Genomic DNA, 13,330 nt, shown 5'->3' on the forward strand with positions numbered 1-13,330 from the left:
GAACTGTCTCTGCACAGTGTCAGCTCTCATCCAACGTAAAAGTACCCTGTAAAAGCACACTGCAGCAAAATTGCCAATTTATGTTCATTCAGAGCCCAAACTAAACCCACGGGGCCTCCCTCACTGTGCATTAAATAACCAATTTGCAACAAAAAAAATGCCATTATGGGAATAGTTCCCGCCAAATGATGTCATTACAGGGATGACAGCCACTCTGGTGTAGCACGACAGATAGATGCAGGCTAAAACATCAGTCACTCATTGTGTTCGGAGCCCTTCATGCCCGGCTGCCTGACACCGGGAAGCTAATGCCGCAGACACCATTATGCAGGAAGTGGCTCCTGTCAGTCCTGCGCTGTAATGGCACCGCCACCATTTACTGCTGGCTTAATTGCTGCATATTTAAGCTGGAGTTTCACAGTGGAAGCGTGAAGAATGGGCACGCTGCTGAACATGGCTAATGTTACCGAGGCTGCTGTCAGGTTTTACTGTGCTATGGTGCCATTAACTCCCTGGGTAAAACCTGCAGGTGACAATACAATCTAAAACCTAAATGACATGGTTAATCACGACACAATTAGTGCGAGACAAGATGTGAATCTGTGGAAGTATGTAAATGAATCCGCCAGCATCGCTGGAGTCTCTCGCTGCTGTGCCTGTAATAATGTCAGTCAGTCAGGCTAATCACCGCACAGCAGGGTGCAGCTGTGCCTGCAAACTATTATTTATGGAGGGAACATTCAGGCAGGAAGTCACTGTTTTATGACCTGGCATGTACAGTAAGTACCCGCAGGCTGCCTGCCTGCCCTGCATGCTGCGGTGGTTTCACTGATTAAGGAGGCAAATTAGAGGTTCAGGTGAAGCGACAGCAGCTACATACAAAACACCTGGGCCTGGATTCATCAGGCAGCTCAGGATTGATCCCAGGAATCACAATGAACGCCACCTTAGGAGCAGAAACAGAATAGGACTTTAAAGTTATTCACGACGCGTCCTACTGTCAGTTCTGCTCCTACGAACCAGTGATGTCACTGTTTTACTACACTCAGTCGCACAGTCGACATTTTAGGGATGTGTCATGGCTTTTGATAAATACGGGCCCTGGATCTTTCTGCTCTGAGCTGTGTTTCCATGTGCAGTTAGAGGTTGCTGTTTGCTGCTGAGCAGGAACTTGTCAGAGCTTCATCTCTGCAGAGGTGGTGATAATTCTCTGAGTTCACGTCATTTGATCCAGTGTTAGTTTAAGCATACTGATCAGTGCAGCTTTAAGCTCCAAACCTGAGCTGAAACAGATTCATCACCAAGCTGCAGTTTCCTGCCTGGGACCGTGGCTGTCTGCTGTTCATCCCTCACAGCTCCACGCTTGCCGTTTCTTTACCCGGTACTTTTCATTCCACTCCACTAGCAGGGCCTCATTTAGATGCCAGGTGAATGCAATTAACATACATTGCAGAATACAAAAGCAGCTGCTCTCTAAGCTCCGAGGACTCTGGGACCGAGATCTGCCGCTCTTTAAAAAAGCTCCCATGGACTGTGGCGTGCCTCGTTTTGAAGCTGCAGCTCTCCGATAGGATCAAGACTGCTTGGCAAACAACACTGACGAGTTCCCAGCAGTAATGATGGGGAAAAAATCGCGACAATGTCAAGCTGACTTTGAAGAGGCTCAGAGACGCCTGATAGCAGATGTCATTCACAGCTCAATTAAGTCGGTAGCTCAAGATACATATATTTTTATCTGGTGAAAAAGAACAACTAATCATTTCCATCTCCGTTTCCTCCTAATCCTCTTTAGTCACTGCAGACTTCACAGTGTGCTGACCCTGTTCTGTCTCTGCTACTGTCCCTGCTGACGCGATGCAGCCACTGAAAGACAAATTCATCTCCTGTCAACCAGACCGCATACCAGAAATGTCTCAATGTTCTGGTGTCCCTCTGTCCCCTCCCTGGCTTTAATCACAGTGACACAGCTCAGAGAGCCTTAATGGTATTCACAGTGGGGGCCTGCTGTTGCTCAGGAAGGACCAAACCGGGCCAGATTACAGGCACCACCCCCGACAGCAGGTAGCAGCAGAGTCACAGCCATGAATACAGAGCAGGTGACTCAGCGAGGCAGTGCTTTCACCTGCAGGGCTGTAATCTAGTGGAGGGTAAGGAAGTCAAACCGAGCTACTGCACAGCGACATGTGTGGACCGAGCGGCACTGAGATAGTGTTAGGTTCTAGTTCACTCTTCTAGGCCCATTCTCCTGCTTTATTAGTTATCTAATCTGCTGTCCTCCAGCTGCTGGAGATGGACAATGTTTTTCACCTTTGAGTGAGGAAACACTAAGATACCTCAGCATGTTGTGTTTCCATTTTAAAAGAGGCTAAAACCATTTTTAGACATAAATTCTGAAACGGTGGCCCCAGAACATAAAGTGAACATTACCACCTTCCTGAAGGAGGATTTATGTTGGATTAGAGCAGCCCCACAGCCAGAGCAAAAAAAAAAACAACAATAATATTTCAGACCCGGTTTGAAAATTATAATGGTCGAAGGGAATAAATGAGGGACTTTAAAACCATTTGGGGAAATTTCTGAGACGTATTGCTAGTTTTACATGTTGCTATGTTTCTTTTTATAAACCCAGTTTGTTTTCCGATTAAACATTTAGATTTTCGATTGGTGGAAGTCTCCAAAACTACAATCATCATCTGGTTTCTAACATTTTACAATGCAGTACATTTTATTTTGTCACCTGATGTGACCCTAAAAATTCACTTTGAAAATACATAAAAATCAAATGATGACCTATAGGAACAACAACCTGTGGTAGGCTCCAAAGGCTTTATATGGTGATGCTGCTACAGGCTCTGGTTCACTCACAGCACTTTATTGTATCTGTTCTTTCCCGGTGTATTACCTCACCTGTCCAGTGGCATGTGCTGTTCAGCCACCTCCACCACGGACTCAGAACTCTGTCTCTATCACACGACTCTGCTGCTTAACTTGATTAAAATCAGAAAGAAAGTGTCTTACCATAGGCGGAGTCCGCTGCAGACTCCTGATTCCGCGTCGTTGCCAACACGTCGGCTGCACAAAACAACAACGGCAGTCAGCTGCTGCACAGGAAAGCATTTCCCTAAAATTCTCACATTTATTAAGGGGTTTATTGCCTGTATCACTGCTGTTAACACTCCACTAACCTTTACGCTGTGTAAACCTCATTTTATATCTGTCATAACCATCACATTACCTCAGCTGTAAATGCCCACGTGCATCTTACCGTGGCAGCTGTCTGAGTGGAGTGAGTGATCGCCCTCGATGTCCTGCTCGAACCCCGCCCTGCAGAGAGACCGACAGGAGAGAGGAACTTAAACAAAAGCTGAAACCAACTGAGGAACAAAACCAGACAGTGTCTCCTCTCATGTCGGTTTCCATGGGTTACAGTTGGGAGGGTAGTTAATGGGTGATGTGTATCCATGGTGACCACATAGTGATTTAGGACAACGTTATTTAGATTGTGTCACAGTTCACCTCCAGCTCGTTTAGTTTGAAGACTGAGGAGACAAACCTGACAAATTCATGTTTTGGGTCATTTGCTTCGGAGAGAAAAAGGTGAGAGTGAGCCAATCAGAAGGCAGACGGTGACAACAGGCTGCCAGGAAACACACACTCATACACATGGAGTTTCAGCAGCAGTAAAGTGGAGCAGAGTATGTATCGGAGCCGCTCCAGTAAATGAAGCCATTTACTTTCCTCAGTGTCTCTGGCTTTGTGCTCCAGCTGTTTACGGTCTCTGCCTCTTCCTCCGCTGTCATTTCTGTCTGACCTTCAAGTCAGGTTTTAAAAGCAGCAGCAATCAGGTTTTTATTGCACCGTGGCACAAAACAAGTGCAGTGTAACGGTGGTGTCAGACACAAGGGCAGGGGACTGATTCTGTCAGGGTTTGGTGCTGTTCTCCTCACAATTTATAGCTTAGCACAAACTTGGCAGGCCAGTCTTTCAAATGCTGTAAAATACAGTGGTTTTATACCTCACTGGCAGAGAAAACAGCCTTTATTCAGAGCATCCCCACTATAAACAGCAAAACGTCCTCCAGCCGACCGATAAATTCACTATCATGTCCGTTGGCACTGCACTTATTCCATCACTGCAGAGTCACGTCATCCTCATCCCATCGCCAACAAATCACTGGCTTCACGCAGTCACTTTTACTCTGCCACGTTTTGGTCACTGTGAAGCTGCCGTCAATAAGATCAACGCTTTGTGCACACACATTTCACATTAAAAACCTTCCAGACATTCAGAGGGCCAATAGCACTCCTTCTGAGAAGAAGGCTTTTAATGTGAAAAAATCTGCAGAGAGTGTTGTTTTGTCGACAGCAACTGAAAAACAACTAGAATCAATCAGTGAATGAAAACAGTAACACAAGGAAACACGGCTGCAGAGTGAAGAGTGTGACACGACACTGTTGCTGTACTACGGGAATGTTTTTATTCTCGTAAGTTTAGTGGGGGAGGGGGTGTAGTAGTATAAAAGGTCTCTTTCAATAATATGCACTTAAATTCAAACTTGTGTCCAAACTCCTGAGAATAGGTGGAAGCTAGATCTCCAAAAACACTGGAGCAAATGTTCAGACAGAGCAAAAGTAGATCTGGTGACACCCGACAATCAAGGTTTGTTCCTTTAGACATGGTCACAGTCTTTCTGCAGCCTTGAACATACCTGACAATCAAGGTTTGTTCCTTTAGACACGGTCACAGTCTTTCTGCAGCCTTGAACAGGTAGTTTTAGTTTCCTTAACTTAACCCAACCTTATACAGACAGCATGGACCTTTTCAGATCGTTCTAATGGGAGCTTGTGGAAGGCTATGACAAACCATCACCATGAGAACTTGCTCAATTCCTTGTGAATTGGAGGTAAATCAGGCCAGGTGTAGACAGAGGGATGTGTCCAGGCCCAAAGCCAAAAGTCTTGTAACAAATATACTGAACATTTCTGGCTATGTTCTCTTTTTTCTTCAAAGTGAGCGAAGAGTTGTGCACAACTAAACTTTTCATCCAAAGACAAGAACAAAAGGGGCAGCATTTGACGACGCTCCAGTGAAACCAGTTCGTTTTAAATCTTCACCAGGATGCCTGATTTGGAGGTGTGCCGTTTCTGGAGGTGGACAGATATTCTCCAAAAACATTTCAGAAAAGGAAGGTTCTTTGTTTTCCAGACTGCTGAGACAGAACCGCTCATCAGTCTGATCACACTGAGCCCACGTCCTGACTTATCTGGCATCATGTGCTTCCCGCTCTGTTTTTCATGTTCTGCCTGTGCTGGCAAACATCTTCCACCTGAGAGATCAACTGACTGCAGGTACATTTATTCAGACTATGTTTGTTTAATAAAAGTGAGAAAACGACTTCAGCTGCTCATATTTTCTCAGTGTATTTACAATCTTCTGTTTTCCATTAATGTGTCTGCTCTTGGAGTCAAAGCTTTTTCCTCTTCTGTTTCATTGCTCTCCTCACACTCGTCTCTCTGTACCAACACCTCTAATGCACAACTCCCTCCTCTCAGTCCCGTTTCCTTTTTACACCTCAGCAGATGCAGTGCTGTGATGTTGCAACTCAGAGTTCAAGGCTGCACAAACTGAAGTGGACGTTAAACTTGGGCAGACACGTGCACGCGCTCAGTGCACCGTGTACGTGTTGAATGCACCCTGTGCTAATGTTTGTGTCTGGGATGTTCATGAGTCTCAAAAGGCAGGTCTGAGCAAAGTGTTTATGTTAAGTCCAATTCAAGTCCCCGGGGTCCGAGCCAGACACTTGATCTGTTCCCAGAGCATTTCCTCCTTCTGAATCATATCCGGTGTTTTAACTCATAAGGTCTGAATTAACTCTGTGTCCCCCAGAGCCGCCACACACCATCCAGTGTTCAGTACCTTACCAATCTTTGAAAGACCCTTAGTGTCCATGAGTTATTAGTCACAAGCTGCGAATCAAGCCTGAAGTCTAAGTGGAGCACTAGTGCAACCCGGGTACAGGTCGCCTGCTCGACATGTCTACCAGAACTCATCCCTCTATCAGGGCTCAGAAATGACAGATGTCCACTTGATCAGGCTGCGGGTCGGCAGGTCGGCGTGCAGGTGGTGACAAGAACACGATACACTGTCACATACAGTATGGAGGGAACGTCAAAGTGTCCACATACTTCTAGCCATGTAATGCATCTGTTTTTTTACACTTTAGCAAACAACAGCTGCCAAATCTCCTGTTTCCCTCCAAGAAATACTGAACACATATTGCAATAAAAGACGAGGAGTGGTGGAACATTTTGATCACATGCAATGACTCCTGAAGGTTTGGATTTATTATGAAATCGTTACGCTTCCCTCTCCTCACTCACTCTATATTTACCTCTCCTCCACCTCACATATTTGCTAACTCCTCCGCCCCCTCAGTCACTCAATATTTATCTCACTTATCACTCATTCCCTCTCCAGCTCCATCTTTCCTCCGTCTCTCGAGCTACATTTCCAGCAGCGTGGGCTGAGCTGTAAGTGAGGAGAGAAAGAGAGAGAACAGGAGGAGGCTGTTGCAATAGTGAGCCGCTATAAATCCCAAACTCTCCCGGGTACCTAAACGCCTCGTTCATCTAGCAGGGAGCGACTCAGAGGAGGGGACGGAAATAGACTGGGGCAGTTACAAAATGCAGCCAAGTTATCAGACGCTGGTGCTGAAGTGTATTTTCATGTTCTAGCACCGAAGCTCCACAGTGGAAGTGTTCACAGATTTCAAAGGCTGTGAAATGTAATTACAACATACAAATGGCTGCAGGACCTCTCAGTTAAAGGAAGTTTCTCTCCACTCCCATGATGCATTTGGGCTGATAACATAGGGGCATTAGACCAGTTTGTTTGTGGTTTATTGGTAGCTTGCTCTGAGAGACTCAGGAGATGAGCCAGACAGCTTCACCAAACTCAGTGCAACTAACAATCATGGCACATAGATGTCATTAGGTTTGTCACCGAAGCACTGAAAAGACCTGAAACATGATGCGAGTCAAATCAAATGTCTTGAGACTTGGACTCTCCTCAGAACCTGAATTCGCTCCATTTGACTTGACTTACGGATCTCAGTGCAACACGTAGACGTTAAGGACGAGTGCAAAACAACGCACAGAACCAAAACACAAAGCAATCAACTAAATGGCAAAAGAAAGAAAATGTCTACAAAAAGCACTTATGGGTAAGATTGAGCCCTGGGACACTAGCAGCAGCAACCTGGATCTAAGTGAGGTCCAGTGTGAGCACAGATACTTGGATTTGTAAGAAGCTGCTGCGTCTGCACATGCCACCATGGCTCCTCTTCATCACGGAAACAAAAGGTGCTGTTGACGATGTGAATGAAGATGGAAACTGAGGAACACTTGAAGCTGTGAATGTCCCTGGTCTTTAAGAAGCTACAGCTGCCCTTTGTTTCATGTCTGTGTTCCAACAGGAGTCTGTACTCTAGGTCAGACACACATGCATCATTTCGCCACTTCTTCTGCGTCAGTGTCTATGTGGTTCGCCGTGGTTAAGCAGTTGTCGCCCCCTGTCTGGATCAACCTGACCGGCAGACACACAGAGACGGTCTCCAGGGAAACGGCTGATTGCTGCCATGACATCCGGGGTTTGTCTCCTGTTCATCCCTCTTCCTTCTCTCCTCTGCTCCTTCCTCTTTCTCTCCCTCCCTCTCCCCCCTTGTCTGCTCCTACCCCTCTGTTCAGCTCAGCCGAAGTTATGTGAGATGCTAAACTTCTTTCTTCACCATCTCTCCTGTTTTCCCCCAGAGGAAATCTTCCACTTAGCAGCAGAAGTCTGAGAAGCTAAACTTACTTCAGCAGAGAGATTTGCAATCGGGTGAAGCTCAGGACGTCATCTCTGTCTTTAGTAGCTGTTCTGTATTTATGATTCAGTGTGATGCACTGTGGTGGTTTTCTACTTTCTGTTTGTGCAAGACTAAATTTTAGTTTCACTGATTCCCGAAAGGCCCAGGAGGACCGTTCTGGTTGTAAACGAGCTGACGCAAGTTATCCAATAAGTATAAAACTTTTAAAATTAGACACTAAAAAGACAACCTGGGAAACAGGGTTTAATAAAAAAAAAAAACAGCCTCGTTGTCACAACAGGTTTAGTCACTGGAGCCTTTAAAATGTGACTGAACAGCAACTGGAGTTAAAGTTTAATATGTTTATAAAACACCACCCATCATCAACCACTTATCCAGGACCAGGTCATGGGAGCAGCAGGTTAAATGCCCTCCCGCCGCCCCCCCCGGTTGCGCCTGCTGCAGCTCCTCCGGCCCCCAGGTACCCTCTGCTGCTTCAGGAGACCTCGGGGACCAACCATGCCTGGAAAGCCTCCTCCTTCAGCCTGATGTCCACAGTAGAGTATCTGAACATGGCCCATGTTAAAAACTGCTGTATCTAAAGCAGAATCACTGAAAGAAGCTCAAGTCTTGAAACTAAAATAGTGGAATAGATGGAAAAGGCACAAGGAATTACTGTAGGTGTAACATCTGAAGGCTTTTCAACAGATTTGGCTTCTTTCCTCTGATAATTGGCAAGTTTATATCTCTTATTTGTTCACAAGCTGAGTGTAAAATCTTTGCAGGATTTTAATTTAGCCACACAGCTGGAACAAACGACCACTGGAAAGGAGTATCTGAACATACACCGAGCCACCGTTGATCTAATTATCACTGTCAATGGGGTTTTTAAACCTCTTTCTGGTTGCATCACAAGGGGAAACAGTAATCTGATCTGAGACGCTCAGTCTCCTCAAAAATGGGCTTCTGCAGTGTTTCCCCATTAATTCAGCTGCTTTTTACACCAGATTAGAGGCTTAGGTTGAGGAAGTGAAGCCGGTGGTCGACCCTCCACTGCCACCGCTGAGGATGCTGCAGGGACAGGACAGGGACCTGTGAATGGACTTTGTCACGACAGAGGTTTTGATGTTTACAGAAGTGGATCAGCTGTGGGGCGAGCAACTGGGCTGACGTGATCCTCACCAACACTAATGGAAGATAATCAGTGAACTTGGTCAAACTTGGCTCCACTTCATCACAGAGCACACAGGACAAACGCTGCCTGCATCAGGGTCTGAGACATAGCAAATGCCGCTTTGCAGACAAGTTATAACACATGATGTTTATCAGAGGCAGTGGTTCCCTGCAACCCCAAGAGCTATCACTGGGTCACCGGTGTAGTTTCAGTTTGGAAAACAAAAGAGGAACAGAGGGAGGCAGCTAATTCTCTCTCAGAGTCCAGGCCACTGTGTTACAAAGAGAGGTGAAGGTTCGAGTCATTTCAACAGCAGCGGAGACAGAAACAGAGCAGAATACACTGACTGTCTGACCGTCCTCCTGCTTGTTTTACTTCCTCTTTAAGTCTCTGACACAGATATCTTTCTCTGATGCTTGGTCTCTCATCTTCACTTCTTCCTTTCCACCTCTTGCATCACATCCTAACCTCCTGCTCTCTTCATCTCCACCGGGTCATCCTGCCCATTAGAATCTTCCTGCAGTGCCTTGTTAGTCCTCCGTCTGTGCTTTGCTCTTGTTTGTATTACAGATAACAGCTGTGTGTCTTTGAGAACTGCTGTTGCTGTAGATATGACCGTTTCCTGTGTCTGTGAGTTTGAGGAAATGGCGACGCCAACTTTCCTTTCTCAGCAGTTTTCCTGTTGAACATCAGGGATCAGGAGTAAATGAAACTTCTGCACCTCCATGCTCAGCCCACCTCCATCAAACCCCTGATGTGGATTCAAGGCGAGGAAGAAGAGGAGGTTGATTTTTAAGGCCCACAGCCAGAATGTTAGAAAGATGGAGTTTCATCCTCTGCAGTAAATAAAGCCAGAAAAATTCAACGATGTCTACTCCCCAGCTCTCCAAGGAGGATGTGATCAAATTGTGCTGAGGCTCAGATCAAGGTGATCGATCTATTTAAAGTCCCTAAAGCCCGTCTCTCCCTTCCATCGTCAGCATCCTCCTTTAATCTCCGTCACTGCTTCAGCCTGACAATACATCTAAATCAGCTGATGTGACGTTGCAACCCAACACACACTCAGTGTCCATGTCCTTGTGTCCTGATGAACTTCATGGAAACAGACAAAGCCCTCGCTTTAGCTTTTATTCTCACTTGGCTTCTTTCATCTTCATAATCCCTTTCTCCCTCCGTACATACTCATCTCACAATCCCAGTAAAGTCTGATGTCGAGGGGAGGCCTGCTTCGACACCACGCGTTGTCACTTACTTCACATATCCTAATTAACTCCCTGCTAACCAGCTCTGACTCGAGCCAACCAGATGACTCACGCTCACATCAGTGTATGAAAAGTCTCCCCCCACCCCCAGCTCCCCCGAGGCTTCGTGAGTCACCGATCAATGCGACGACACACATCACGAGGAGCCAGGTGCATAAAGAGCTGTCACCTGAGGAGAACAGCTCAGTCAGAGCGAGGGGGGATCAATAGTGGGATCCTGGACGCCTGCTGGAATATCAGTGCTCGACACTGACTTCTTCTGTCCAGTGTGAACTCAGACTGAAGCTGTGAGAGGATGACTTTACACTTCATCTCCGACATGAAAATGATTTACAATCCTTAAGCTGCAGAGACTTTCTTCATATCAGGCCCTTTGTTGATACTGTTGATGGGCTGGAGTTTGTACAGTCTACACTTACAATTCTTTCTAAATAATTGACAAAATGTTTACTGTTATAGTCTGCTGCAAAAATGTATCATGACCCTAAATCTGAGAATGTAACCGTTACACCCCCAGCTGCACATGAACAGCTGAGGAAAGGGTCTCAGTTGGCGAGAGTGTGGGTGGGCTCTAGTTAATGGGCCAAGGCCTGCAGAGAGCCTCCTTTAAATGCTTCTTTAAACTCCCAAATTAAAGACGCGAGAGCTGAGAGAAGATGAAATCCCCTGCGTTTCTGTGCTCCAGTCCATCAATATGCCGAGACGAGACTTTAGCTGCACACACACACACACACGCGCATCACATGCGCACGCACACACACACACACACACACACACACACACACGCTGCAGCAGCAAGCAGCTTGTGAAATCCAACATGTTCCCTTGCACCACGTCCCGATCAATAACTCCAAAGTGTCAGCTAGCTCACACCCACTCCACAAGACTTTGTAGCAAATCGATCTGCAGCCAGAATGTCGGTTACTCTGCTATTCCTCCGCTCCTCTTCTCCCCCGTAAATCGACCTGATATTATTTTCATATTTGTCTCTCGGATGAGCACTTGTTTTAATCCAGGGAGAGTGGCGGACCGTCTGCACCCTCCTCATCTGTAAATATCATCCGTTATAACCTCCTGCTACACTGAGAGCCGTCACCCCCCCCCCCACTGCCACCCACCCCACGCTGCTGCAGCAGCGACTGACTAACCACATCATGGAATCCTGGTAGCGGCTGTATATATGTCTGGGTTTAATCTGAGTGACTTCTAATGAGTCTGAAAGCAAAAACAAGCACCAGATCTCAGAGTGCAGATGAAAAGACGGAGGTGATCCGAGCACGCTGTCGTGGCATGAGCATGTTTATGAAACATCACTGGAACTGCAGAACAAGACTCAAAGAGCGAAGTGAAGAGATCTGTGCATTAAACACAGACACACCGCTGATCCCTGGAGCTATGACATTATGACTTATTCCCAGTAGGATGTTTTTGTTTAAAGCTGCATTAACTCAGATTCCCCACATTGTCTGATAACCCCAGTGACAGTGGGACAGGACATGGCGTCTCTCAGCTACACTCCCCCTACCATGACCCTCTGCTGCCTACGGCCCTCCTGTTATTACAGCTTCTCCACCCTGTGTTGTCAAAGTTCAGTCTGTAAATCATCCCTTCCTGCCGCTTGGCCAAGGTTAGAATGGCTTTTCCAGTAGTCATGTCAAACAGCCATGGTTGAGCTCTGTGTGACTAAAAGTCTGAACCAGTGGCTGCCAGAGTGAAGAGGTACTCAGAGCAGCGAAAGACAACAGGACTGCTTTTCTTGTTGAGGGTTAGTGACGTAGCTTCCCCTCCTGTTTGTCGACACTGACATGCTGTGTGCTGTCTTGGCACTGCTGCACTGAAAACTACTGGAATATTCAACACGGCACCTTCTCTGGGCAGAAAGTGAAGCGGTCATCCTCAGCCCCGGCTGACAGGCCCCCGGGGGGGGTCAGGCTTACCCCTGTGTGTCTACTACACACCATTTTTAAGGCAGTGCTGCAACACTGTTTAACTGACCCTGACTGGAGACTCACTGCATGGCTGTGCGGCAGTCCTGGTGCACGGTGCAGCGAGGTGGATGCTTTACTCAAATGGGGCAGCACAAAGGCTGGTGTTGCTATTTTACTGGGAAATGGAGCCTCACTGATGATAGACCGCTCAGAACCAGATCTGTTTCTGGTGCAGAGATTTTAACCTGCCAGTGTGGAGAGTCTGACTCCAAAGACGATCATTTCTGTTCATATTTACAGGATGCTGCTTTAACTTTTCTGTGTTGACTAAGAGGAGATTTGCTGCCATTCAAGAGAATGCTCTGCATTTTCTTTCAACACCAGTGGCTGGATGTATACTGCTGTCAGAGAACCCACTGAGCCCGAGTCCTGCGTCACAGCATTTTAGAATTCATAGATTTAGTGCAAGCACTACATGCCTGCTGACACCCATTTTAACATTTGCTCCCATTATGTTTCTCCATCCATCCTTTTACTTCAGCTGAGTGTGAAAGGCATCATGGATTTACATCTCTCAGATATACAGCCCTTCACTTGCTGTGGCAGATATACGAGCAGAGCCGTCACAGCTTTATTAGGTGTCAGATTGATGAGGGCTGAGAGGAAAGAGAGAAGAAAGAAAAGACAGAGAGGGAGAGTTAGAGCAAAAGAGGAAGTGACACATACTTGAAGCCTGGCGCCATGTTGGCACAACTCCCGGTCCGCAGCCAGATGCAGTATGGGTCACGAGACGCCAGGCAGGATCTGGAGAAAGAGGGAGGTTGATGGTTTATTTAGAGGACCACTAGCTACTGTCTGTGTAAAACAGAGTACAGGTGAACAGCAGCTCAAACTCCAGCCTGCACAACGAGCACCAACTGGACATTATCACCTTCATGGAGCAGGATTTATTGTTGGGTTAGACTCGGTCTGACAGAGGTGTCCTTAATAAACTGCCTGCTGAAAGGACAAGTTAATGGAGAACAGCTGAAATGAGAAGTAGGAAGAGAGAAAAGAAAGTGAAGAAGATGACAGAAAAGGTGACAACAGCAGAGTGGAAATGAAAAAGAGCAAACAGAGA

General features: G+C 46.5%; 1 protein-coding gene across 3 annotated transcripts in view; it reads right to left on the bottom strand.

Annotated features, from left to right (window-relative positions):
- The window catches only part of LOC109972520 (semaphorin-6D-like), a 55,110-nt gene that overhangs the window by 24,531 nt on the left and 17,249 nt on the right, over positions 1-13,330 (bottom strand). For all 3 annotated transcript variants that reach the window (XM_020621443.1, XM_020621441.1, XM_020621442.1), the window contains 3 exons: positions 12,937-13,014; positions 3,266-3,324; positions 3,019-3,072 (listed from right to left, as the gene is read on the bottom strand). In XM_020621443.1, coding sequence (XP_020477099.1) covers positions 3,019-3,072; positions 3,266-3,324; positions 12,937-13,014 — 191 coding nt within the window. The remainder of the gene's footprint in view (positions 1-3,018; positions 3,073-3,265; positions 3,325-12,936; positions 13,015-13,330) is intronic.

This window comes from Monopterus albus, unplaced genomic scaffold (genome assembly GCF_001952655.1).
Source record: "Monopterus albus unplaced genomic scaffold, M_albus_1.0 scaffold260.1, whole genome shotgun sequence".
Lineage (NCBI taxonomy): Eukaryota > Metazoa > Chordata > Actinopteri > Synbranchiformes > Synbranchidae > Monopterus > Monopterus albus.